The sequence below is a fragment of the Drosophila rhopaloa genome, unplaced genomic scaffold (genome assembly GCF_018152115.1).
Source record: "Drosophila rhopaloa isolate 14029-0021.01 unplaced genomic scaffold, ASM1815211v1 contig_115, whole genome shotgun sequence".
In the NCBI taxonomy this organism is placed as follows: domain Eukaryota; kingdom Metazoa; phylum Arthropoda; class Insecta; order Diptera; family Drosophilidae; genus Drosophila; species Drosophila rhopaloa.
In genome coordinates this window covers 13,331,366-13,356,278 of record NW_025334990.1, presented here as the reverse complement: position 1 = coordinate 13,356,278, position 24,913 = coordinate 13,331,366, and the positions used below count along the sequence as shown (strand labels likewise).

The 24,913-nt window shown below is 41.7% G+C and overlaps 7 protein-coding genes across 7 annotated transcripts; 4 read left to right on the top strand and 3 right to left on the bottom strand.

The window, feature by feature from the left end:
• Window positions 1-2,408: 2,408 nt before the first annotated feature.
• On the top strand, window positions 2,409-9,256 carry LOC108040798 (facilitated trehalose transporter Tret1-2 homolog). Its single transcript, XM_017118407.1, has 5 exons — window positions 2,409-2,658; window positions 5,344-5,503; window positions 6,255-6,390; window positions 6,449-6,657; window positions 7,938-9,256. The coding sequence occupies exons 1-5, from the start codon at window positions 2,645-2,647 to the stop codon at window positions 9,015-9,017; spliced, it is 1,599 nt and encodes a 532-aa protein (XP_016973896.1). The 5' UTR covers window positions 2,409-2,644; the 3' UTR covers window positions 9,018-9,256.
• A 313-nt stretch (window positions 9,257-9,569) lies between these two features.
• Window positions 9,570-10,279, top strand: LOC108040880 (NTF2-related export protein). Its single transcript, XM_017118538.1, has 3 exons — window positions 9,570-9,646; window positions 9,702-9,788; window positions 9,861-10,279. Exons 1-3 carry the CDS (start codon window positions 9,638-9,640, stop codon window positions 10,170-10,172), a joined length of 408 nt encoding a protein of 135 aa, XP_016974027.1. The 5' UTR covers window positions 9,570-9,637; the 3' UTR covers window positions 10,173-10,279.
• LOC108040878 (gastrulation defective protein 1 homolog) lies at window positions 10,229-12,334 on the bottom strand. The gene has a single exon (XM_017118537.2). The coding sequence runs from the start codon at window positions 12,236-12,238 to the stop codon at window positions 10,277-10,279; it is 1,962 nt and encodes a 653-aa protein (XP_016974026.1). The 5' UTR covers window positions 12,239-12,334; the 3' UTR covers window positions 10,229-10,276.
• Window positions 12,335-13,611: 1,277 nt separating this feature from the next.
• Window positions 13,612-16,298, top strand: LOC108040895 (FACT complex subunit Ssrp1). Its single transcript, XM_017118560.2, has 3 exons — window positions 13,612-13,805; window positions 13,886-15,472; window positions 15,535-16,298. The coding sequence occupies exons 1-3, from the start codon at window positions 13,752-13,754 to the stop codon at window positions 16,096-16,098; spliced, it is 2,205 nt and encodes a 734-aa protein (XP_016974049.1). The 5' UTR covers window positions 13,612-13,751; the 3' UTR covers window positions 16,099-16,298.
• Window positions 16,299-16,388: 90 nt separating this feature from the next.
• LOC108040804 lies at window positions 16,389-18,497 on the top strand. Its single transcript, XM_017118414.1, has 4 exons — window positions 16,389-16,442; window positions 16,498-16,653; window positions 18,037-18,201; window positions 18,262-18,497. Exons 1-4 carry the CDS (start codon window positions 16,389-16,391, stop codon window positions 18,418-18,420), a joined length of 534 nt encoding a protein of 177 aa, XP_016973903.1. The 3' UTR covers window positions 18,421-18,497.
• LOC108040803 (receptor expression-enhancing protein 2) lies at window positions 16,739-17,927 on the bottom strand. The gene has a single exon (XM_017118413.1). The coding sequence runs from the start codon at window positions 17,784-17,786 to the stop codon at window positions 16,839-16,841; it is 948 nt and encodes a 315-aa protein (XP_016973902.1). The 5' UTR covers window positions 17,787-17,927; the 3' UTR covers window positions 16,739-16,838.
• Window positions 18,498-20,554: 2,057 nt separating the features above from the next.
• Window positions 20,555-21,473, bottom strand: LOC108040806. The gene has a single exon (XM_017118416.2). It carries the CDS (start codon window positions 21,342-21,344, stop codon window positions 20,643-20,645), a length of 702 nt encoding a protein of 233 aa, XP_016973905.1. The 5' UTR covers window positions 21,345-21,473; the 3' UTR covers window positions 20,555-20,642.
• Between the last annotated feature and the right edge of the window lie 3,440 nt (window positions 21,474-24,913).

Here is a 24,913-nt window from a genome sequence, read left to right as displayed (position 1 = left end):
GTATACGCCTACGGTAAAAGTAATCTCAAATTAAGTATACGCCTGGGGGTAAATATCCAAAGCAGTCACTAAAAAAAAACCGAATTTACTTGATAAAGCTAATAACCTATTTTTCAAAGAATAACTTTTAATTCATAGGTAGGTTAATTTAAACTCTTTTTCGGGCAATAAGTAATTTTATTGTTATAACTATATCCGTTTTCGTTCTGATAAATAAGGTATAAGAAAGTTAATTAACTAGTACTTAGGTAAACAATTATAGTAGTTATAAAGATTTTTATTTCCAAACTGTGCTTTGGCATTTTATTGCTATGATTATGGTTTTGCTATTTTTTTAATTTAAAGAGCAGAACAAGTTTAGCCTTGGTACAAGAATTCTGCGACGATTTCCCTGTAATGTACACAGCATTTCTTTCCAGTGATTGGCTTTCAGTGCATCAGCGAGCTTTCCATACTTTTTGTGGGTGGTTCGGGGGCAGTTAGTGAAAAGTGATTTTGCCCTTGAACAATAACTCACTTAATTAGGCATTTGCATATTTTCTGCATATGGATATGTTGTCCAGTCGTGGGAGTGTTAGGCCGACAAACAATGTGCAAATTGCCAATTTTAATGCAAATTGGAATTCAATTGGTTGGCTGACAAAATCATGATGCGATTACCAAAAGTTAAAACTAGGCAATTTTGATTGGGAGGCAGACAAGGATTACCGCTTTGGGCCAAACAAAACTCGGTAAAAGGGTTAACTGTTTATCCTCGCCGCCAGTTTACCTTGTGAACATCCCCCGCACTCGGTCGATAGTTGTCCTCCCGCTCGACTTACGTTACACCCACAAAAGGAAGACAAATCCAGTACAGACACATCGAACAGTTAGTCAGGAGGCGACCTTCAGGAGAAAAAGCTGCCTCGACCTAGACAATGAAACACAGAAGCATTAAAATGAGAGAAAAATCAGCGAGAGAGCGTTTTCCGACGCTCCGGGTGATACATTTATTTGTGCAAGTGTTTGAGCTTAGCGAAAGGAAACGGAAGTGGGAGTGAAAGTGGGGAGTGGGCGGGGATAGCCTACCTCTGCGGATAGCGTAAGCCGCTTACAAAAGCTCTCGAGAAAAGGGGCGAATAAAAAAGTGTTAATAAATTTCCTTGCTAGATAGTTTGCACACAATTTTTCCTTAGTTGTCCTTTCCATGCCCTTCATGCTGATCCGTATCCGCCATTGCTTATGTATATTTTTTGTCATTTTCCTGCTCCGCTTTTCTTTACAGAAAATGCCATTTCGCTGCATTTCCGCCTTTGTTGTTGATGTCAATCCCCACTGCTGTTGTTGTTGTGAAAGGTTATGAATGAAAAGCTTTTTCAATTCAGCTTTGCTCGGACCCTCGGGTAATTTTCACGACTGCTTTCATTGCTCGTGTCCTTAATGCTCTTTTCGCAGGCTCTTGTCTATTGAGAGAAATTGGGATGAGAAGAGAGAAAGGGAGGCAGGTGGCAAAATACATATGTAGCGATTTAATATAACTACTGTTTTGGAAATCTGTTATTTGGAATTCCTAGAAATAACGATAATTTTTGCTAACTCATCGTTCCGTTTGTTTCTCAGAAAACAATAATGATTTTCTCACTTACTTAATTTGCGTTACAATCTTGAATTTCATAATTAATTTTGTTAGTATACAAAAAGTCTGTAGTTGAACAAATTAACATAAAACTTATGTTTTAAGCTTTTGTAATATATTTTAGGATCTTTCGAGCAATGCCAATTATAAATATTTGGAAACCAGATTACAAATGTTGACCTTTACATAAAAAGAAAAGAATAATATAGTTGATATTAATAAACTATTCTTTTTTCATTTTGTCTCTTAGTACACCAAAAGTAAAGGTATGCTTAAAATATAAGCATAAATGTATGGCACTGAACTCCATAACATATTTAAATAATGCGATTTTTCGTTCATAGTTAAAACAATTGGATAAATAGTTATAGCACTTAGTTGGATTTTTTTGTTTGTTTATTTTTCCCCATTCTAGATTCCATAAGTTCACACTAGCGATCTAAATTCTGGTTTTAGTATTGGCTAGTTAGAGAAAAAGCTTTTTGAAAACTTTACGTCGCTCAGAAGAGAGAAAGTGGAAATAAAGAGAGCTCAAATAACTGTTATAGTGCCATATAGCACGATCAGCTGCGATCTTGGTCAAGCAAAGGAAGAACCTTTTTGCAAGCATGCTTTCGCAGCAGGCGCGCAAGAGGGAGACAGCACAAGCGAGCGGCTAAGGTGGCATGCTAAAAAAGAGAGAGAATGCTAAATAATTGGCAAGTCTGTTTGTGTGCGTGTTGCGATCGCAGCGTCGATCGCTGCTCATAAATAAAAGCCGCATCCAAACCACTTTGCCAGCCAGTGTGCGTTTTGGCATGAATTGTAATTGTCACTCCTCCGTAGTCGCTCGCTTTTCTTCCAGTGTTTTGTGTTCCCCGAGTTCCGAGATATATTAACCACGCGATCGAGTGCCTTGTTTTACAAATGCATCTGAAGCGAGCCCATTAAGTCGCGACTAGTTATATAAAGGGTGGAAAAAGCGAAAGAATTCCATACATTAATTTCGAAACTACTTGAACTAATTTGCCTTCATTATAGCTGGCTAAAATGAGTGCCGAAAGGTAAAAAAAAACAAATCAAAACAAAATACAAAACAAAAAATTATCGTTCGTGCATTTGTTTGTGTTAAACACTGTGTCCACTCATCAGAATTTTTATTCGAATTTACTGTCTGGCCAGCTAAAAATACCCCCTTCGACTTTAAACCCCAGCAGCAACCACAAACAAGTTTCTTCGGGCTGTTTTTTTGCATTTGTGTTGCTAGGGTCCACCCTGAAGGTTCTGAAGTACTCCCAGTGCAAGATTATTGCTAGTTATTTGGGCACCCGTCGATAAGGGGTGTTTCAATGCCACCTAATAGTCGATTTCGAGTAAAAAATATGTCTTATCTGTAGCAATGTACAGAATGCCAGTCAGATCTGTCTAAAAGTCTTTGGTACAAAGTATTCAGTAATCAACGAAGTAGTCCCAAAAGAAAGATTTCCGTTCAATTACCTCACAAAATGATAATAAATTATTAACTTCTCTATATATTAGTTCCAAAAAAAGAGATTAGATACGGGGTATTTACCAGACAAAACACGTGTTAAGTGAAAACAAAAGTACATTTTTTCGCGGTCACCAGAATTTATAGACTTAAAATGTGCATTGTTTTGAGGTGTGTACAAAAGTTATTTTAACGTTATCAAATCTCATGATGAGTTGAAATATTTCTAGGCTGATAGCCACATCTATCAATGAACAATTTACATGCCTTGATTGACCTGATTGAATAAAAATTATATTGCTTTCTTTAAGAATTTAAGTCTTTCAGTTTGCGTGCATTAAAGATAAATATTGATTGATTTGTTATTACTCATCAGGAGTAGGTTTCGAAAATTGTGAAATTTTTCTTCTGGTCTCTTCTTTCCTCTGCTTCGGAAATTCCCTAATTGGATTGGTGAACCTCATCATTATTTGGTGATAAGCCTATTGCTTTCGTTTTAAATTACCCTTAACCAGTTTCCGAGATTTCGTTGGTCTCGAGCCTTTTTCGTGCTTATCTTATCTCGCTATTAAATTCCGATTAGTTATTATGTATACGCCGCGTAGACCGGAACTACCATGCCAACCAGTGATGAAATTAATCCTTGATTGAGTGCTGGAGATGGCGCCATCAGCTGGCTGACTTTACCCTCTTTTCCATGCCGATTGCCTCAATTAAGCGAAATCATTTGTTGGATGGCCATTCGATTGGCAGCCACATGCTCCCAGATGATTGTTTTATTCGAGTGTGTGCCGATGTGCTATAAATTATCTAATTTGTGGTGTCAACAGTGGGTGAGCATTTCAGTTTATAGAATCCATACAGTCGTGCAGGCGACTTTTTCAATTCACACATCAGCATATTGATGGGCAAATAAAGTCGACTTGGACTTCAGTCACGCCGATTGATTGTGATTGGAAAGCTTACTCTAGGAATTTAAGGATCATTAAAAACTAATTGTTATATTTAAATTCATAATTCTTGGAATTAGAGTGCATTTCAATTTTAAGGAAAGCCAAACCCGTTTATTTTGATAGTCATTTTTGTACATTGAACCAGTGACATTATCTTTTGTACTTCCTCAATCAATCGCAGACGATTTCTACCGGCGATACTGCTATATTGACATTGCGATATTGTTATTGTTTATGTCAAACAATGAGATTTTCTTTTGTTTTTAAATTTTTTGGACAAAATCGGTTTACTTTATTTAATTTTTTAACATGCATATCACGATTAACCGACTTATGTATGGTGTTACCATTGCTAAAAGTGAGTTTTAGATGTCCAAGGTTTGCAGTTTTGTGGATCAGTGACAATGCAAAGGGGAAGTCGCAGATAATTGTAGGCCTATAAATGCCACTTTGTTTCATTGTGCTGCAAAACTAATTTGGCACACTGTTTATGTATATTCAAATTTTTTCAATATTTGTAAGAAAGTTTTATTCGGTTCATTAAACGTGACTCCATATTAACCTTGCAAAGCGATAAAACAACAAATACATTAACATTTAAGCTGTTGAAACACAAGCAAAACAAAAGCTTCAAAGCGAAAGAGCGAGAGAGCGAAACGCTCAAATCGCTAAGCGTTTTTTCTTATGTTTTTCTTATCTCAGCGCCAAAACAAACCTGAAAACCACAGCTGGTTCCCAAAAGTGACGTATTTTCTGCTCTCCGGCGTTTTGCTTATCACCCTCCGGCCAGCCAATGTTTTTTAGCAATGAGTCAAAACCATAAATTGACCGGATAAAGTGCAGCAAAACACGGTAAAAGTAACAATGGGAATGCAACTGGATTGATTTGAGTGGCGTGTGAAAGGGTTGCCCCGTATTACCGATCCGAACGGTTCCCAAGTGCCCATGAATTGCCAATAATTGCAACTCGTTAAGCCCATTAAGCTGGAAAAGTGTCGGAGTACCTTGACAATAAAACCTAATAGCGGAATAATTTTTATTACCCAATATTTGTTTATATAAAACAAAAAAGGCTTTAAGGGGCATTAATATATAGTTTGGCAATCTTATCTGGGTGTGAAATCAGTTAGTCATTATTTTATTACAACTCATTCACTAATCAAACTATAATAATTGAACACCTTATTTACCCGTGGCATTTTTTTCTGAATTTCATATCCATCTTTAATGTTTTGTTTAAAAGCATTTAATTTTGGTGAATTATTATTTCTAAGTTCTGATTTCTTTTGGTCAACTCCCAATTATAGAGATGATGAATATCTTAAATTTGTGCCCCACACAACATCCTATCATGTGGTTCCAGGAGCGGAGTTTCAATGTAAACTGGGGAACCATAATTCCAGGAAACTTTCAACAATTGATGAGCAGGATGACGACGTGGCCAATCGAAGGGGAATAATAAATCAGGTAAGTTAATGGGGAAACAAATGAATAGAAATAATGATAAAATAAATGAGAGAAAATCTTTTTTATTCTAATTCCAATAAAACAAATGGGCTTAATTTTGGGATAGACAAAAGAGTTACGATTTGAACCAATAAAGACGTTCCCATTGAATTAACACTTAGCACTTAAGCATAAAATCAAACTTTGGTTTACAATCTTGTCAACCGCTTTGTCGAACATCGGACATCTCGGGGTTTCGCCAAGACATGCGTGACAGATACTAAATATTCTGTGAAGGACAAAATGATAAGATACGCAATTGAACTTTCTTCGCGGAATGATTAGAAAACGCTTCGGTTGGGGGCTACATGTGGCGGACATGTGACGGAGCCTCTGGAATTGAGTCGAATGAAATGTCAGCGAATGGCAGGAAATGTCATTCAATTTCAGGGTGTTCGTGTCCAGTTTGCTGGCGTCACAAATTTAACTGCCATACACTATGTATAGTGGTCAATGGGTAGCGGTCACAGATCGTTTATCACTATCAGCGCAAATCAAAATAAAGTTGTCCGTGATGCAATTGCAACTTCAATTGATGGCAATTGATTGGCGGTCGCCGAAACATTGATGATATGATCGGTAGATTTCATTTAGATACATTAATTCTTAGAGGTCGTTAAAAAAATCTTTAAAAATATCTTTAAAGGTCAATTTTGAACATTATTTATAATTACAAAACTGTCTTATCAAATAACGTTTTTTTTTCTTTTAGATTTTGGCCACTTGTGCAGTTCTTATTCTTTCGGCTGCCTGTGGCATGCCCATTGGATTTTCCGCCGTTTTGCTGCCCCAATTGACGGATAATAGCACTGAGATTCCCATAGATAAGGATTCGGGCGCTTGGATAGGTATGTTTAATCCATTTATTGAGCTGAAGACCCCATTGACTTTTAAATATTTCTATAGCCAGTGTCCATAGTTTGGCCACCCCTTTTGGATCGCTGCTATCAGGTCCTTTGGCGGATTATTTGGGTCGCCGCAAGACCCTGATAATCTCAGTAATTCCCCTTTGTATAGGCTGGAGCACACTGGCAATTGCCAAGGACTTGACATTTGTGATCATCGCCCGGTTCCTCTGCGGATTTGCTACCGGAATTCTAGGTGGACCTGGACAGGTGAGTGACTCAATGCCATTGGCCAGGGGTTCGTTCACATGGGACATACGGAACACGAAAACCCGGAACCCGTACGTGACAAAAGTCGGAATTGTCCGAGTGACCCATTAACCGTAATCGACGGAGCCTTGAACTCCCCGCAAATGGCACTCCCGTGGGGAACGCAAAAGAGCAGTCGTGACAGGTGGACAGGTCGTCAATTGGCCACTTGACGCTACATTCTACATTGTCCCGGCTTCTCCGGTCGGTTCCATTATGTCTACGCTAATAATGCGTCGTCAGTCCGCCGGCTGTTTATTTACGAGTATCTTATGGATATGTCCGTGACTTATCTTGCGGCCAAAGTGATAACGATAGTCGACGGCGTCATCGTCATCGCTCCCGGACTTTAAATGGCCAGCGCATCATTTGCATTAGCAAAAGCTTTCCGCACACACGAGCCCACGCTCCGCATTATACGCATAGTAGTTCCGGATTCTTGACCTTAGTCTATAATAACGTTGCTGCAGCTTATGGGTGCTTTTCGGGGTGGGTGGGCTGTACGGGTGGGTGGCTGGGTGGATGGATGAATGGATGGGTGGGCGTCGACTTGTTGCGCGTGTTCCCCCGGCGAGTTTCGTTTTCATTAATGGTTCGCTGACTGACGTGATTTACGATTTTATGATTACCATCCAAGAGTTCCCAGAGATTAAGATGTTGATGCTTTTGTGACCCTCAAATAGATCAATTTGTTTTGCTGGCGAAAGTTCTAGCTAAGTTCAGGGCCAAGTCAAATCAAAAGATAGTTTCGTTTAACATCACAAATGGTTTTTGAAGCTTAGTTTTGTTATCTAAATATCAACAAGGGTTTTAAGCCAAAAGTTACATATATGAACAAGCAGTTTTGGTGACATATATTTATATACCTTATTCAGGGCTAGGACCAGAAATGAAATAATCCTTGAGTTTCTATATATGGACTGAAAAGCAAATTTGGATTACCAGGTTGATGTTGTTTATCATAGTATTTGTACTTAGATTGCAACATAAATAAGATGTTTATGCTCTAGTGACCCTGTACTGTATGAAATTGTTTGTTGGAATAAGTTTAACTTGAGTGGTCGTGAGTGACTTTAATTAAAAAGTGATTCCCTGTTGGATTAATCACAATAAAGAAAAGGTCGTTCATGTAACTTACATTACCGATAACAACACATCGTCACTTTAAGTTATTATGTTTAATGTAGGTTAAACTGTGTTATATCAGAGTTAATAATAAATTATTTTCTACATTTTTTAAGGTCTACATTGCGGAGACGGCGGAGCCCAATTTGAGAAGTCTGTTAATCTGTGCTCCTTACGTGGCCTACTCGAGCGGAATCCTGCTGGTCTACTCCCTCGGGTCCACTATGTACTGGCGGAGTGTGGCGTGGTGCGCCAACATCCTGCCTCTGCTGGCCATGGTGTCCATATTCTGCATCCCTGAGACACCCGCCTGGCTGCTCCGTAATGGCTTTGACAAGCGGGCCATGCAGGCACTCACCTTTCTGCGGGGCAGTGAAATCAATGCCCAAAAGGAGCTGAACGATATGAAGCAGAGATTGGCCAAGGAGCGTGTCACCACCAGGACCAATGAAAACATCTTCCAGCTGTGCTGCCAAAGGGCGGCACTCAAACCCCTGGTAATTGTGATCGTGTTCTCCCTGCTGCAGATGTTCTCCGGCACTTTCATTGTGATCTTCTACGCCATCGATATGATTTCCGAATTCGGAGCGGAATTCAATCCCAAAAAAGCGGCGATTGGTACGGCAGCTGTACGGGTAGTGTGCTGCATGTGCTTTTGTGTGATCCTGATATTTGTGCGCCGTCGCAACATAATGATCGTCTCGGGAATCGGTTCCGGCATGTTCTGCCTGGCTTTAAGTGCCTTTCAGTATGCTAGACATGGCCAGCCCAAAATGTTCTACGACGTTTTGGTGGGCGGCGGTTGCCTCTTGGGCTATATCATTTTCAACACAGCCCTAATGGTTATGCCGGGCATCATGATCGGGGAGTTATTCCCGGCCAGAATCCGGGGAAGAACTGCGGGTGGAGTGTTTGCGTCTATGAACGTGGCGCTCTTTATCTTCGCAAAGATATTCCCCGCTTTGCAGGCCATGCTTAAAATGCGTGGAGTATTCCTGGTGTTTGGAGTATCCAGTCTGCTGCTGACTGTATTCATGGGTATGTTCCAGCCGGAAACAAAGGGACGTAGTTTAGAGCACATCGAGGACTACTTCAACGGGAACAATTGGCTGTGGTTCCGACGGGATCGAGGCTACAAGACGGTGAATCTGCAGCCCCTGCAACCACTCAAGACCAATCGGGGGACAGACGCATAATCCTGGGGGTTTAGCTTTAAATCAGTTCTTAGCTTAGCTAGGTTTAGACATACTCGTAGTGCTAGCCACAGTGCCTCGTAGTCTTTAGTCTCCCTCGATTTTCCAGTGTGTCCCCCAGTTTGGTCACTCCCATAGGAAATCTTCAAATGTTAAGTTTATTAATTTAAATTGTGATCGCTATGCTTTAAATTGTGTCTAGTTAAAATTATGGTTAGAAATAAAAAGCTTTTAAAATTAAATGTGGAGTTTTTATATTTTCTGGACTTAAAAATAATCTTCCTGAAATAATCTTTATATCTTCTCAATTCTTAGTCAATATCTGCTTAACATAAAATATTTGTATGTATTGTGGGAACATATATGAACGAGAAATATTTTATTGTCAATCCCGACTCGTGAGGTCATTATTTTTAGACCGTTTTATTAAGTGGTTTAGGCCATTATCGGAAATATAATGAAGGTGTTGAAAAAAATTAAGGTTATTCATATTAGGATTTATAACGGATTTTTTGATTTGAATTCTAAAATTAAATACCACAAACGGCTGTTGCTGAAAACATGGTGTGTTTCGTTGCACATACTACGGTCACACTAATTGAAGAGCTACGGGAATCAACAAAATGAACAGCGTGAGTTAATAATTTTAATTTTTTATTTATATAAAATAACCAAAAACGTCTGCAGGAATTGAAAGGCAAGATTGAGAGCTGCGCCCGCACGGCGGACACCTTCACGCGTCTTTACTATGCCTCCGTGGACAACCGGCGACATGTGAGTTAAAATCCCCGGGAGAACCGGCAATTTCAAGAAAAAACGAAATGAAAAAAAATTACCCCCCTGCAGCAAATAGGTCGTTTGTATCTGGATAATGCCACCTTCAGCTGGAATGGAAACGGGGCCACAGGTCGCGAGATGATCGAGCGCTACTTCCTGGAGCTGCCCACATCCAGCCACCAGATGAACACTCTGGATGCACAGCCCATTCTCGATCCGGCCGTGGCCAACCAGCTCACCTACCTCATCCTGGCCAGCGGCACCGTCAAGTTTGCCCACCAGTCGATCCGTAACTTCCAGCAGACTTTTATCGTGACTGCCGAGAACGACAAGTGGAAAATTGCCTCCGACTGCTACCGCCTGCAAGAGGTGATGGTTTAGCCAAGCACTACTCATTTGTTAACATAAGGATTAAAGTTAAGCTACGTTCTGTAACCGTAACGAGTTTATTTACATTTCTAAGCACTTATAAATAGACTGACTACCTATTTGTCTGTTTCTGTCTTGGGTTTCTTGGTGGCCGGTTCATCGGCGGGCAGTTTCTCAGAGAAGATGGCCTTTGGCTGCGTCTGTTTGTAGGCGGGGGCTATCCAGTAGGGATTTTCGGCAGCATCCTTTGCATACTTCAAGATGGCCTCCCTCGGATCCTGGTCGTCGTCCACACGCTTGCTCAGGCCAAGATTGCGGATGACGTAGGAGGAGAGAGTGCCTCCAGAGCTGGCCACTCGACCGCCCTGTCCGCTCGTGATGGGCAAGTCCGGCCTCTTGGACTTAACCGGATCCATGCGCGCCTTTTCCATCCGCTTTCGCGAAGTGCGCGACTTTTCCTGTCTGAACAGGGGCAGAGCATGCGGAGTAATGATCTGGGAAACTCCCACCATTTCCATTGGCTGCCTCTTGCGATGCGTCTTCACCACGCATAACTTGGCTCCCCGGATGCTTCGCTGTTCGTCATAATAGCATTTGATGGTTCCATTGCCGCAGCTCACGAATAGTTGATTCAATTTCGGGTGCCACAGTGTCTTCACCACGTGCGAGTTGGACACAGGAATTCGCTGCACTTCCTCGTAGCTCCTGGTGCTGTAGAAGTACAAGTTCGCTTCGGTCTGACCCTTGGGCAGCGATTCGCCGGTGACCAGCATCCTATCGTCCGGACTGAAGCAGCAGTCCGTCGTGTCGTAGCGGGAAAATAAGTTCGACCAGGTATGAAGCGGCTTCTTGAACTGCCGCAGGTCCCACAGCTTCATGGTCTCATCGTTGCTTCGGGTGGCCAACTGCTGGCCCATGTAGGAGAACACAATGGAGGTGATTTCGGAGCCCTTCTGATGAGCCTCCCTGACACAGTGCGTAGTATTCACATACATCTTGCGAGTATCCCATGTCTGAATGGATCCGTCCACGCATCCCGCTGCTATGAGTGTGGCGTCTCTGTTGAAATTGCACGATGCCGCATTCGTGCGCAGTCCTCCCTGCGCCCTCGTCTTGATCACTTGCACTTGTTCCTTGGCTTTTAATCCTTGCCAGATGCGAAGGGTGCCATCCAGCGCTGCGGTTAGGAACTGCTCCCTGTTGAAAGGATGCCAGCAGCCCGAGGTTAACTGCGCCACATGCCCCTTGGTTCGCGACATGTCTGAGATGTACTGGTCGCCCTTGCAGCACTCCAGCTTCTCAAAACCATCACGGTCGAGCACCTTGGCCTGGGCATTTCCGGAGATGACCAGGATCATGTCGCCGGTCACGGAGTATTGGAGGGAGCGTATTGGATGGTTCTCGCAGGGCTGTAGCTGCCGAAAGCTACGCATGCCGGAGTCCATGCCAGCAAAATCCCAGAAGCACATGTCGTAGTCTATGGAACCGGAGACCAAACGGGCTCCCGAAGGATCGCCTGCCAGTGCCAGGACAGCCCGCGATCCGTGCTGCATTTGCACCTCGTGAGTGTAGGGTATCCGCCTGGCAAGGCTCTGCTCGTCGTCGGAATCCTCATCGGAGGAATCATCATCGGAGTCTTCGTCTTTGGAAGCCCCCTTCGTTGATTTGTCCTCATCCTCCACTACAGATGGGGGTAGAGGTCCTATTACGTCTTCTTCGTCCTCAGATTTTTTATCCTCCTCGTCTCGCTTGGCTTCCTCCTTCTTTTTGTCTAATCCTGGGCGGGTAATTCTGGCTTTTTCTATCTGTTCGTTGATGTCGAATACTTTGGCCGCCTTGCGCCCGAATCCACTGATGCCCATCACTTCCTTCAGGTGCTGGCTCTCCAGATCCTCGGCCACATCCTCGATTTGTCGTATCATCTGTTCCTTGCCAATTTTCTTGAATCCGCCACCACTCTCACTGGGTTCAGAGGATTCGTTCTCATTTTTCGTCGTGGTTTCAATTGATTTCGTCTCTGCGGGCGGTTTATTCACATTTAACTGGATTTTTCCAAAGGATATTTTACCACGTTGCATGGCTTATGGCTTTTAATAAGTTAAATTCTCTAAGATTTCTTCTGAAAAAATGCGGCTAATTTGGTAAACAAAAGTATTGAGTGACCGTTTTCATATTTGAATATTATATTGAAAAAGTATATTCATAAATCCTAATTTATTAAAGTTACCACCATCTGGTAACATTACATCGAAATAATGGAATATTCTATTTTTGTTTCCAAGAATATGTGAGTAATAAGCTTGATGTGAACCCCGCTTAAAAATAAAGTTTTATTATGTTAAAATAGAAAAAAGCGGAAACATGCAATCTCGGAGGCCGGTTGCTATAGTTCATCCAAGGCTCAAATCATCATTGAAGAGAATTTCGCACAACAACTATGAAATCCACTCGGAACATCTAAGAAATAAACGAGCAGAACGTGATTCAAGTTTTGCCAAAATGCTGGTTGTCCAAAACAGCGGTGAACAGCGTCTGATAACCTTTTCTTTACCACGGGTATACTGCACGGTGCATGATCTCCTCGAACAGATAGGCAAGCACTTCAATGACACCACCACCATCTGTTGCTTTGAGTCTAAAGCTTATGACAATTGTGATATAGACTTCGTTGTTACCCTGGGATTTTCAATTCCAGAAGAATCTGTGGCTCAGCTTATTGCGAGATTTACCTAACTGAAATTTCAAATCGACACCGCCCTTAACCAGCAACGATATTTCAAAAATTTAAACGCAGTATTTTAGAGACACAAATTTATTAAAGGAACGAAAAACCACACTCTTAAATATGAAAGCAAACCAATATTTCCAATAAAAACAAGAAACTAAAAATGTAATAACAATTTAATTTCTTCAATTCAATATTTTCTTGCGCCTCCCTTCTGCTTACTGACGACTTTGTTTTTTGTCTGTTTCTACGATTATTTGGTTCCATTCCATTTAAGGCACTTTTTAAGTCATTTTTATAGGAAATCTTTCTCTTCCGAATCGCTTGATACAAAATTTCCCACAGATTTTCGATAAAATAAAGATCCGGTGATTCTGGTTTTCGAATACTAAATATTGTGCGGATTCTTGTGCCTGATAAGCTCTTTTACTTGGCGGGATACAAATTAAATTTGAAAACCAAGGTTTGTGGGACCGTTTATGTCATATAAATCTTTTATTCGGTAAATTTTAGAGGATAAGCTAAACTGAAATTATTTTTGATCATCAAAGTTTCACATGCATATTTACATTGCATACATTCCAAAACAGTGAAATAATAAAAGGAGGAATAAATTCAAATAGTACACTATATAAAATTCATTAAAATTAATTTTTAAATGTAACAAGGCAAATATACCAAATATACTGCTTGAGTCCAGCTACGGTCACTCTGTTTTGGCTTGGTTCGCAGCGGCGTCTAACCTAAAATTAGGCGCGCAGTGTTGTTTTTTTGTCACCCGAATTTATTGCAAGTTGTAGACAATTTCGCAAGAAGGTGTAATATATTGTTAATTTGTTTAGTTATTTGAGCAGTACAACCGCACAATGACGGACTCGCTTGAGTACAACGACATAAACGCCGAAATGCGCGGTGTCTTGGTGAGTCGCGAAGTTCGCCGGCGATTTTTGCACATTTTGCCTGACTGAGGTTCCTCCTTCTCTCTTTTCCCACGTAAAAGTCTTCTGGACGCCTAAAGCTGACCGACCAGAACATCATCTTTAAGAACACAAAGACCGGCAAGGTGGAGCAGATCTCGGCGGAGGACATAGACCTCATCAACTCGCAGAAGTTTGTGGGCACCTGGGGACTGCGGGTGTTCACCAAGAGCGGGCTACTCCACCGCTTCTCAGGATTCCGTGACAGCGAGAACGAGAAACTTGGCAAGTTCATCAAGGAGGCCTACTCGCAGGACATGGTCGAGAAGGAAATGTGCGTCAAGGGCTGGAACTGGGGCACCGCCCGCTTCATGGGCTCCGTCCTAAGCTTCGACAAGGAGTCGAAGACCATTTTCGAGGTGCCCCTGTCGCACGTTTCGCAGTGCGTAACCGGAAAGAACGAGGTTACCTTGGAATTTCACCAGAACGATGATGCCCCCGTGGGTCTACTCGAGATGCGCTTTCACATTCCCGCCGTGGAGTCGGCCGAGGAGGATCCGGTGGACAAGTTTCACCAGAATGTGATGAGCAAGGCCTCGGTCATCTCGGCTTCGGGCGAGTCCATTGCCATATTCAGGGAGATCCAGATCCTTACGCCTCGCGGTCGCTACGACATCAAGATCTTCTCCACATTTTTCCAGCTGCACGGCAAGACGTTCGACTACAAGATTCCCATGGACTCTGTGCTGCGGCTTTTCATGCTGCCGCACAAGGACAGTCGGCAGATGTTCTTCGTGCTCTCCTTGGATCCGCCAATCAAGCAGGGCCAGACGCGATACCACTATCTGGTTCTGCTTTTCGCTCCCGATGAGGAGACCACCATTGAGCTGCCTTTCTCAGAGGCCGAGTTGCGCGACAAGTACGAGGGAAAATTGGAGAAGGAGATCTCCGGACCCGTGTACGAGGTAATGGGCAAGGTGATGAAGGTGCTTATCGGTCGGAAGATTACCGGACCCGGTAATTTCATAGGGCACTCTGGAACCGCGGCCGTGGGCTGCTCTTTCAAGGCCGCCGCTGGATATCTGTACCCCCTGGAGCGGGGATTCATCTATATCCACAAGCCCCCATTACATATCCGCTTCGAGGAGATTAGTTCGGTGAACTTTGCCCGCAGCGGAGGCTCTACACGCTCTTTCGACTTTGAGGTGACGCTCAAGAACGGAACCGTCCACATTTTCTCCTCCATTGAGAAGGAGGAGTACGCCAAGCTCTTCGACTTCATCACACAGAAGAAGTTGCATGTGAGCAACATGGGCAAGGACAAGAGCGGCTACAAGGATGTTGACTTTGGCGACTCGGACAACGAGAACGAACCGGATGCCTACTTGGCTCGCCTCAAAGCGGAGGCCAGAGAAAAAGAGGAGGACGACGACGACGGCGACGATTCGGATGAGGAGTCCACTGATGAAGACTTCAAGCCCAACGAGAACGAGTCCGATGTGGCCGAGGAGTATGACAGCAACGTGGAGAGTGATTCGGACGATGACAGCGATGCTAGTGGAGGCGGAGGTGGCGGAGATGGTGACAGCGATGGCGCCAAAAAGAAGAAGGAGAAGAAGGCAGAGAAGAAGGAGAAAAAGGAGAAAAAGCACAGGGAGAAGGAGCGAACAGTAAGAAAAATTCGTAAATAATTGTAGCATATTCTAACGTTCTTTTATTATTATTTTACTAGAAAAAAGCTACCAAGAAGAAGGACACCGGCAAACCGAAGCGCGCCACTACTGCTTTCATGCTCTGGTTGAACGACACGCGCGAGAGCATTAAGAAGGATAATCCGGGCATTAAGGTTACCGAGATTGCCAAAAAGGGCGGCGAGATGTGGAGGGAGCTGAAGGACAAGTCCAAGTGGGAGGAGGCAGCGGCCAAGGACAAGCAGCGTTACCACGACGAGATGCGCGACTACAAGCCTGAAGCCGGCGGTGAAAGCGACAACGAGAAAGCTGAAAAGGCGACCAAGAAACGCAAATCGGAGCCTTCGCCATCCAAAAAGGCCAATACCTCAGGAAGCGGCTTTAAGAGCAAGGAGTACATTTCCGATGACGATTCCACCAGCTCCGACGACGAGAAGGACAAGTCCAAGGATAATGAGCCCACCAATAAGAAAAGTAAACCAACATCCGATGGTGAAGCCAAAAATAATAAGTCCAAGAGCGAAAGCGAAGCGGAGGGAAGCGAAGAGGCCAGCAATGCTAGCGATGAAGATGAGGAGGATGAGGAAGTTGAGGCCAGTGATTAGGCCGATAAACACTATACAACGTAATTCCATAAATACGTCCCACACACCAATACCCCAAATCTAGTTTACATTCTCCTAGTTTTAGTTAAGTGCCGCCTGTTAAATACAGACCAATAAGAGTTATTTAAAATAAAAACTCAGCAACAAATCGAAACTTCATGTAATTAAAAAGAATTAATAATTGCTCATAATGGTTGATATTTATCTGTTAAATTTTCGGTTGACTTGTTTCGCTATCCCCAAAATGACGCCATTCGTCAGTCATAAATCGTTTTTCAGAACCGGCAGTTATGGCCACTCTAAGAAAGCTTTTATTTTTGAGTGGGCTGTGGTACATTTCCCAGGCAAGTTCCCTGTCGATATGATTGGGATTATATATCGATCTTTAGCTCACATCAGGTCCAAGGAGTTGCCAAGTTCACAAACATTGAGTGCTTGAGTATGGATGAAAACTTTGCCACCGTTTCCCTGTGCCGATTGTATGCCGTCAAGAGGGACGTGGTGGAAATGAGTTTAAGAGCCCATATATTACACTGGCCAAAAGGACCAATGTCAGTAAGTTGGTCTTTTGCTACGGAATATAATTTTAAGTGTGTGATCCACAAATCAAGTGAGTTCCCCCTTCAAGTTAAATGCAAAGTTGAGCTTTCATACCTTAGAACCAAAAATCTATTCATTTATATTTCGCAATAACTCAGTAATTAAACCCTCATTTGGGGCTTTTCGATCAATAAGATGTACTATTTTGTTGAATTAGGGAGAGTCAACCGTCGACGATTGACGGGTTGAAGATGTTGACGGGTTTCCTGGCATGTAGCCTCGATTACCGACTTGGCCAGCAGATCCCCAACATCGTCATAGAGCTCGTCCTTCTGACCGGTCAGGTTTGTTTTCGAGGAAAAGGCGGTGGTAGGCTCATCGGTAGACGTCTTGGAAATCCTGGACTTGCGCTGGACACGGCGATTAAGGATACCGGATGACTCCAGTGACACTATGTTGTTCTTGGCCACGTCGCTTAGGGATTGTTCAGAGTGCAGATCGGTGGTGGCCCTTGAAACGCCCACCTGAGTCTCTTCGAAATCATCGTTGACGATCATTAAGCTGCCAACGGGACTGGAGTAACTGGACAGATTTTGGGCTGATGTGCGGACCGAAGTGGAAGCCGAGTCTGCATCCTCCGATGCCCTAACTCCAGAAGCGTCCACCAAGTCATTGAAATTCTCAGCGCCCAGGAGTGAAGGCCTTGATTTTGACCAAAGCTGGGACATAAAAGGCAGCACAACGGTCCGACTGCGAACTAACAACTGCGACATCGAGACGAAGACGTCGCTCAGGAGCTTGTCCTTGCCCCGGTGCAGGAAGTGATCGATCTGCTCCTGGCGCTTGGCCAGCACCGGACGAAGGATGGCATCGAAGATCCAGACATTGGCCCCCGGTGCGGTCAGGACGATCCACAGGACCAGGAGGAATTTGGTGGGCATGTAGAGCGGCAGCCACGACAGAAAGGTGTCGGCCAGCACCTCGGCGGTGACCAGGAATGCGTAGACTATCCAGTACTTTGCCCAGGCCAGAAACTCCTCATCGCCGCTGTTGAGCGTCTTATAGGTGTGCCATGCTGGTCCCAAAGTGCCATACACGAAGAACAAGAAACGCGAGAGACAGCTGAATAGATACATGTCGATCTGCATTCAGCTCTATGATAATCCTCCTGGCCAAGGTATCGATCTAAAACAATTTGTTAGACTAATGTCTGCCAGGAAATATGTTATGTGTATGACAATTCTGAATTTTAGGCATGTGCTAAAGCAAAACTTTTCCTTGTAAACTGATTAAAAGGATCCAGTGCTAGATTATAAGTAAAAAGCAATGCTTGCTTAACTTTAAAATTCATATTATACTGTTTAAAAAGAAATTAAATATAAAATAATTCTTTTGCAGATGCGAATGGAATTATTAAAAAAAGCCAGTGGTTACAAACCTTTTCTGTATAATATCCGCCAATCGGATGTGTGCGAGTATTTGGAGAAACGGAATCATCCCTTTGTCAATATCATTCTCAACAGTTTCGGCAATAGAACCAATGTGAACAAGTGCCCAATTCCGGTAAGTTTTACTTAAGCCTTGTGGTCTATGCGTAAATTTTTTGTTTTAATATTTTTTTAGCCTGAAATTATATTGGAGCACTTTCGATTCCCGGTGAAGGTCTTGGACATAATGCCCCTTCCATCTGGGGACTATGGTCTGTTCACCACCTTCAGTTTCGATCGACAGGAACGAGCCCAGGTGAAGGTGTATTTCACACTACCAGAATATGGAAAATAAGATAAAACACATGATTTGAATATTTGTAATAAACATCAGTCGCGGTGCAATAAACCAATTAATAAATTTGCAATAAATTTGTTATCTGGCCGTAAAAGAGCTTTTCGATTTGATTATCCCTTTGTAATCATAATAAACGGACTTTAATTAAAATTATAAATGAGTACATTTTATATGAGTTTAATGTATAGATGGTTGTGACACGTGGAAATTGAGTTTACTGAAAAACAAATCTTATGCGGGACTTTTTTTCTGTTCCAAGGTTAGGATCATTGGCATTCTGATTCAGATCGATTTTCGTCAGAAATTTCTTTCACACACAGACCTAAAAAGACTCAACTCGACGTTATGACCCTGCCCACAGCTGAACGCTCATGACATTTCGGGTAGGCATTCAAAAAGCCATCAAGAAAAGGTTCCCATACAATTCACAGACATTTCAGCAATTGAAACCGAAACTCCAAATCAATTGTAATTGTGTCTAATAAATGAAATGTTGACGGAAATAACGCAGAAAATAATGGAGGAACAGGGAGAGCGGTGGGGAACATTACGTGTTCGATTGTAAAAGGCAAAAATCACAATTACCAACATGCATGCATAATTAATTTGTGGGTCAATTGCAAAAACTTGAACTTCAATTCAAGTGGCTTTGGCTCTGAGCTCCACTGGGGTGTCATCTTTTGGCACATCGCCTAGGAAGTAATTTTTTGTGGGATTTTGGGATTTGCATAAATGCCGCCAATTAATTTTGTTATGCAAATTAATGACAAACAATTAGCGATGCGAGACAAAGCCGATTTATTAATTGCACATTTTTATTATTATTGTTATTTTTTTTTACAAAATATGTAAATGTAAATATTTATTTCGCACTCTGTTTTGCGCGTTGTATTGTTCTTCTTGTTTTTTGCTTCGATGCTGTCAATGGCAATGCGCGCTTTATCGCTGATTAACCCAAATTTAAATGGAGCTTACCCCAAGCATTTAATCTGAAAAGTGAGAAAAGTCCGGCCAAAGGCTAAGGAACTTGGGTAAGAAGCTAATGACACCTCGATGTGGGTGCAGGCAGCTGATGAAATTATCTTTCAATGTAAATGATTAAACATTGTACTGGAATAGTCACTATGCAAAAATAAATATAAATATTTTGTAATGAAACCATTTTTGGATTTTTATTTTCGAAGTTTTTATGTTAAGTATTTCCTCGAAACTTTTTTAAACTTTAGTTAAACTTAAGTACAGGTAAATTTGTTTTAATGCTCTTACATATAAATAAATCAATAAAGTTCAGCATTAATGAACACTTAATTACAAGTCTTAGACATTTTATTAGAATTTTTACCTATTGAACATAGTAATGTTGTATTAATATAAAACCTTGCAATTTTGGCACTTATTAATTATATTTAATGTGCTAAACAAATTTTCTTCCTGTTAAACAATTTAAACGCTTATTGTTATTTATTGATCATTATAATCAAATTAAATACAGGAAATTAATAAAGTAATAAATGTTTATTAAATGAAATACTCCTTTATTGGTTCTAGAAATTGCTTTAACCCCCATCGAGATGTTGTTGAAAACCCCGATGAACTGAATCGGATACCCGAAAGATCATCGATAAACAAAATTGAAACAAATTGCTTTACAATGGGTGACGAATGCGTCATTTACATTGCGGTTGTTATTGCGAATTTGTTGAATTTTGTATTTTGATCAAGATTAATAGTGTGCTAATTGCATTAAGATTGTTGCCAGCAGCATTCCCCAAAAAGTCGCAACACGCGTTTTTACCGCCGCAGCAAGTTCGTTGCTTCAGTCTTTTGTTTATGCCTGCCGTCCGTCGTTTGCAATTAATCAGCTGCATCCCCACAAATCGGTATAAGTGTTCTGCTTTGCTTTCAACAATTTATCGGACACAATTTTGTTCGCCAATTTGTAATTACATTGTAGGCCATTGGCCAACAAATTGCTACTGATCGCCGGATCATCGATTCCTGGCGCCGATCCATGAATCAATTATCATGCCCCGTCCTCTGGCATTGAACTTTTCTAATTGAAGATTAATGGAAAATCGCGCCAGACTGACAGCTGCTTCTGTAAACTCCCCGAAAATGAATCAACACAAGATTCCTTATAATCCGATCAGATCAGATTCCGCATTTAGTCGGTGACATTTGCAAGGGCAAGAAAACAAGTAATACTACAGTTCAAGAATCTACTTGGGATGACCTGAGTTGATTCTGTTGCTGCATCGCCAGGGTTTTGGCCTATTATCTCCCGGCTGTTGATTCTCCAATCTCTGGGTCAGATAGTCGATGATGTTGTGCATAGAATCGCGATCCAACCTGTCTAGGGAAGAAGTTTGCAATCGTCGTTCTCCAGATTCCATTAGAGGGGTACGGAGATTCTTGCACCCTTCGTGCTTTCTTCGTTTGTCGGCCTTATCCTTTTCAATCTCGGCCATGAGATCCGCCAGTTCTCGCTTCAAGAGATGGCCGTTGAGCCGGGGTCCTTTCCTCTCTTCGTCCTTATTGTTTGGGACAACCGTTGTTGCCAGTGGTAATTGTATAAGGCTGTGAAGGAGCTTCCTACCTAAAGCATCATGCCAGCGACCACCTCGATCTATAGTTGGCTCGAGCTTTCCCAAAACGTACTTCCCGATCAAATTAAATAAGTGATTGGTGCTGTACGGGGCACTGAACCATAGGCATATGGACAGGATCAGCTTAAGAGCAGCGTAAAATGGCAGTCCACCGATGAGGAAATCTGTAAAGACTGCAAATCCCTGGAGGAAGGCATAGATCACCCAGTATTTTAACCAGAGAACGATGAAGTGCCTCTGGCCATGACTAAGGGCTCGCAAAGTTGTCCAGCCGGGACACAGAGTTCCATAGTATATATATATTAGACGCAGCATACTCTTGAGCCACGGTGGAGTTTTGTATGTCTGTGTGTCCCAATTTTACAGCAGTTCTTGTTAAAATGGTACAGAATAAAAAAGATAAATTTACAAAAAAAAGTTATATTTGTATTCGTTAAAAGTATGTTTGCTAAGTTTGAGTATTTGATATGAATAATCTGAAACGACATGATATTCGGGGATTGTGAGACTTCTAAGATTTTCCTATAAAGATTTTATTGAATGATGTGACTATCTGCCATTTAATTGGTGCTTTAGTTTTTCGCTATAAAATATATAATGCGATGGTGTGCAGCATTGATTTCCCACTGAAAATGGTTTATAATGATTGTGCTCACATTCCGAAAAAGCGAAAGACAATCAAATAATTCCTTGTCACTTCCTAGAGTCAGCTCAAAGAGCAATCAAAAAATCTGCGGCCAGCACTTGGCCATCAGTGGCGACGCGGAATGGCGGTGGCCTGAACCGGGCTAAGTGCCTTGGGGCTTTGCCTGTGGCTTTCGCAAGACCAGGAGCCAAAAACCATGGGTATCCGCGTGTGTGCGCCTGTCTTTAAGCCAGCTTTATGCATATTTATAGATTTGTTTGGCCGACTAACAAACCAAAATAAACCAGAAGAGAGTGAGGCGGCGGGGGGAGAAAGAGACCCAGTTTATGGGCCAGATTGTATTAATGGCGGCGCCTTTTTGGCCAAAACGTTAGTCCATTGGGCATTCGGTAGTCGCTGGCAGTTGCTTCGACCTGACATAATGGAAATAATAATATAATCGATTCGATGCAATTTTGTTCAACTTGTTCGACCTGTCTGCCCCTTAAATTTATGAACATTTCTACAGTTTAAGTCGGGACTCCGTTTATCCGCTTCACCTGTTCGATATTTCTTTAGATTTTTCCCTGAGCTAACTTAAACCAGATTAGTTTGTTTAGTTGTTGGGCTTATTACATCATTTCAATAAACCAAACGTTTTGTTTGACAATTTCGTAAATATTTCGCTGGCGGATTTTAAGATTTCCAAACGAAGTCCCAAAAGCAGAGCCAAAGTAGCGTGAAATGTTGAAAATTATGCAAATGTGTTATGGCTTTTCTTTGTTTATTTTTGTAGAAATTTTCGGGGGAGGAGACACATAAATATTGATTCCATCTGGGATGTATTTTTAAATGGGTTTTGCTTGGATTTTTATGTTTCTCTTTATATGTTTTATGTATCATTTGTGTACGCTGACGCCTCGTTAACTCTGTTCACATGTGTGAGTTGTAGAGTTTCGGGGATTACAAGCTGGATGCGATGATCTGTTAACCTTTTTATCGGTGATTCGTACCTCAGCTGCGGTTGCCCAACGCTCTATCTTTCTCCACCTCTTTTGGCTTTGAATTTTTGGGTTATCGATGCGGGCAGATTGACATTGACCCTTTGATTTGACATGGATTTATATATCTGTGCAGATGGTATGTGAAAAACTTACAATTTGATTAATCAACCACCTGGGGAATTACATTTTCCCCAATGACCTTAAGCCTTTTATTTGTGTTGTGTTTTTTTATTGACTAGACTAATAAATAAAAAATATATATATTTTTGTGTGATTGGAATCTGTATTGATTGACACAATCATAAATAAAAAATAGGTTTTAAGAGTGGAATATTCTTTAATACAGTTTTTGGACTCAGCCAATAACTTTTTAGGCTGTGAGACTAATTTTAGCCAAGTAACAATGCAAAAACATTAAACCGAAAATTTCGTCTTTTGTCAAAAAGCCTGGGAATCAATTAATTAGAATGAAAAATTCGTATGCCACACGACGACTCATTTCACCTCTTCCCAGGAAAAAAAACTCGTTTGGGGTTCAACAATTTTGCATCTGACAAACAGCGAGAACAATTGTCAAGAAGTCAAAAGAAAATGTGTCAAATTATATTTAATGCACGAGAAGTCAGCTCGAATGCGATGCACTGTGAGAAAGTCAAGACTTGGCCAATAAACAGCACAATTTTAAGGTAATGTAAACAAATGCAAAGTAATTAACACGAAATCCGCATAAAAGTAATGAGTTCAATTGCCAAAACGAAACCTGTTTGGCAGCGCTTAAAGATTGGCGATTGGGAGGAGGAGGGGTGCCAATGGGGGGGTGGAATTCACAGCTCATTAATAGATGAATATCTACAACTTCGAGTTAAATGTCGCCTGAAATGCTACACTCTGCGATGCACTCAGATATGGGATCTGCATGGGTTGTTTGCCAGCAGCATTCAAATGAGGTCGATTTGAAGTGAAGTGGGAGGATGGGTCTCGAGATCTCGAATCCCACATCTCGTGCGCCTCCGTTGAGTCATCCCCAAAGATCGGTTCATTGCCGTTTCACCCAAAAAGCATTTGATTATCCTGTTGCCACAGCTGCTGGACTTACGTAGGCGGTTCACTGTGCCCCGATTTTATTGGGAACCCGGCCCATTGAGATCTTCACATCGATCTCTCAATGTGTGACAATTACCTTTTTAATTGGGCCACTTTGAATGGAACGATTTGATCTTAATATTTTATACGTCTTATGCATATATTCACGTGGGAGTTAAATGAGTTTTTATCAATGCGAACATAAACAATTTCGCAGCCGCACTGCCATTGAACTTGGTGTGAATGAAACGATTTTTTCTAACACTTTTGAAAAATGGGTTTTGTTTGCTTTGTCTTGATTGTAAATGGGGGAAGTGACTTGAATGGAATTTTGGATTAGATTGTTGAATTGGGTTAATCATTAGGAGATTTTGTTATAGAATTTTAAGATTAAGCCTTCAAAGCTTGGTCACGAAATGGTGTTAGGCCATAATCACATTAAGAAAAAACAATTTTACAAGTTATAAAATAAAGAAAAACATTCTTTTGGGAGATTAGAAGGCAAATATTAAATTAAAATTTTGCCTAACAACATAAATAGTTTGTTTGGCTAATGGATTTATTATTAAAATGTTAAAAAATGGACTTTGAAGTTAATGAGCTTTTTAGATCGATCTATCACTACTTTATATCAACCGTTAGACATGGATCACGATTGTTTTGAACTGAGTTGTTCTATCCTCAGTTTCCTGTTCTAAGTGTCAGCGATGTCAATGCCCAAATGACATCTTCTTAATTAATTTAACATTCGATTCGCCAATTAAACAATGCCAAATGTTTCGGAGTATTCGTAACTTTTTCAATGCGAAGATTCCCGGCCAAAGATTAATTAAGGCGAGTCTTTACAACATTAATCAGGCGGACTTCACTCAAAGAGTCATTCAACGCAGTGGCAGATGGAAATCATATGGAGGGCCCAAAAAAAACTCACTCAAAAGCTGGCTCAAAAGCGAAGCTCGAACTATGGAACGAAAAATGCAAGTGTTTTATGTTTTCGCTTTCGTTGGAGAGCTTTCAAGGCTTTTGGCTTATGGCTTATAGCCAGCAGATCAGATCGTCTAGCAGTTTGGCCCAAAGCTCCGCTCTCGGTCCGCCGATGGTGCCGTCCCGCTCGCACCGCCAGCTTTGGATCAATTTTGGACTCCGTCGAGCGGGCCAAGCGAGCGTTAACT

Bases quoted from the DNA above. Each gene is read 5' to 3' on its own strand.
- LOC108040880 (XM_017118538.1), top strand. The intron at 9,789-9,860 runs GTGAGTTAAAAT...ACCCCCCTGCAG, and splicing joins CCGTGGACAACCGGCGACAT to CAAATAGGTCGTTTGTATCT.
- LOC108040878 (XM_017118537.2), bottom strand. From the start codon at position 12,238: ATGCAACGTGGTAAAATATCCTTTGGAAAAATCCAGTTAAATGTGAAT.
- LOC108040806 (XM_017118416.2), bottom strand. From the start codon at position 21,344: ATGCTGCGTCTAATATATATATACTATGGAACTCTGTGTCCCGGCTGG.
- LOC108040803 (XM_017118413.1), bottom strand. From the start codon at position 17,786: ATGCAGATCGACATGTATCTATTCAGCTGTCTCTCGCGTTTCTTGTTC.
- LOC108040798 (XM_017118407.1), top strand. The intron at 6,391-6,448 runs GTATGTTTAATC...ATATTTCTATAG, and splicing joins GGATTCGGGCGCTTGGATAG to CCAGTGTCCATAGTTTGGCC. The intron at 6,658-7,937 runs GTGAGTGACTCA...ACATTTTTTAAG, and splicing joins TTCTAGGTGGACCTGGACAG to GTCTACATTGCGGAGACGGC.
- LOC108040804 (XM_017118414.1), top strand. From the start codon at position 16,389: ATGGCCACTCTAAGAAAGCTTTTATTTTTGAGTGGGCTGTGGTACATT. The intron at 16,443-16,497 runs GCAAGTTCCCTG...AGCTCACATCAG, and splicing joins GGCTGTGGTACATTTCCCAG to GTCCAAGGAGTTGCCAAGTT. The intron at 16,654-18,036 runs GTAAGTTGGTCT...ATTCTTTTGCAG, and splicing joins GGCCAAAAGGACCAATGTCA to ATGCGAATGGAATTATTAAA.
- LOC108040895 (XM_017118560.2), top strand. From the start codon at position 13,752: ATGACGGACTCGCTTGAGTACAACGACATAAACGCCGAAATGCGCGGT. The intron at 13,806-13,885 runs GTGAGTCGCGAA...CCCACGTAAAAG, and splicing joins CCGAAATGCGCGGTGTCTTG to TCTTCTGGACGCCTAAAGCT. The intron at 15,473-15,534 runs GTAAGAAAAATT...TTATTTTACTAG, and splicing joins ACAGGGAGAAGGAGCGAACA to AAAAAAGCTACCAAGAAGAA.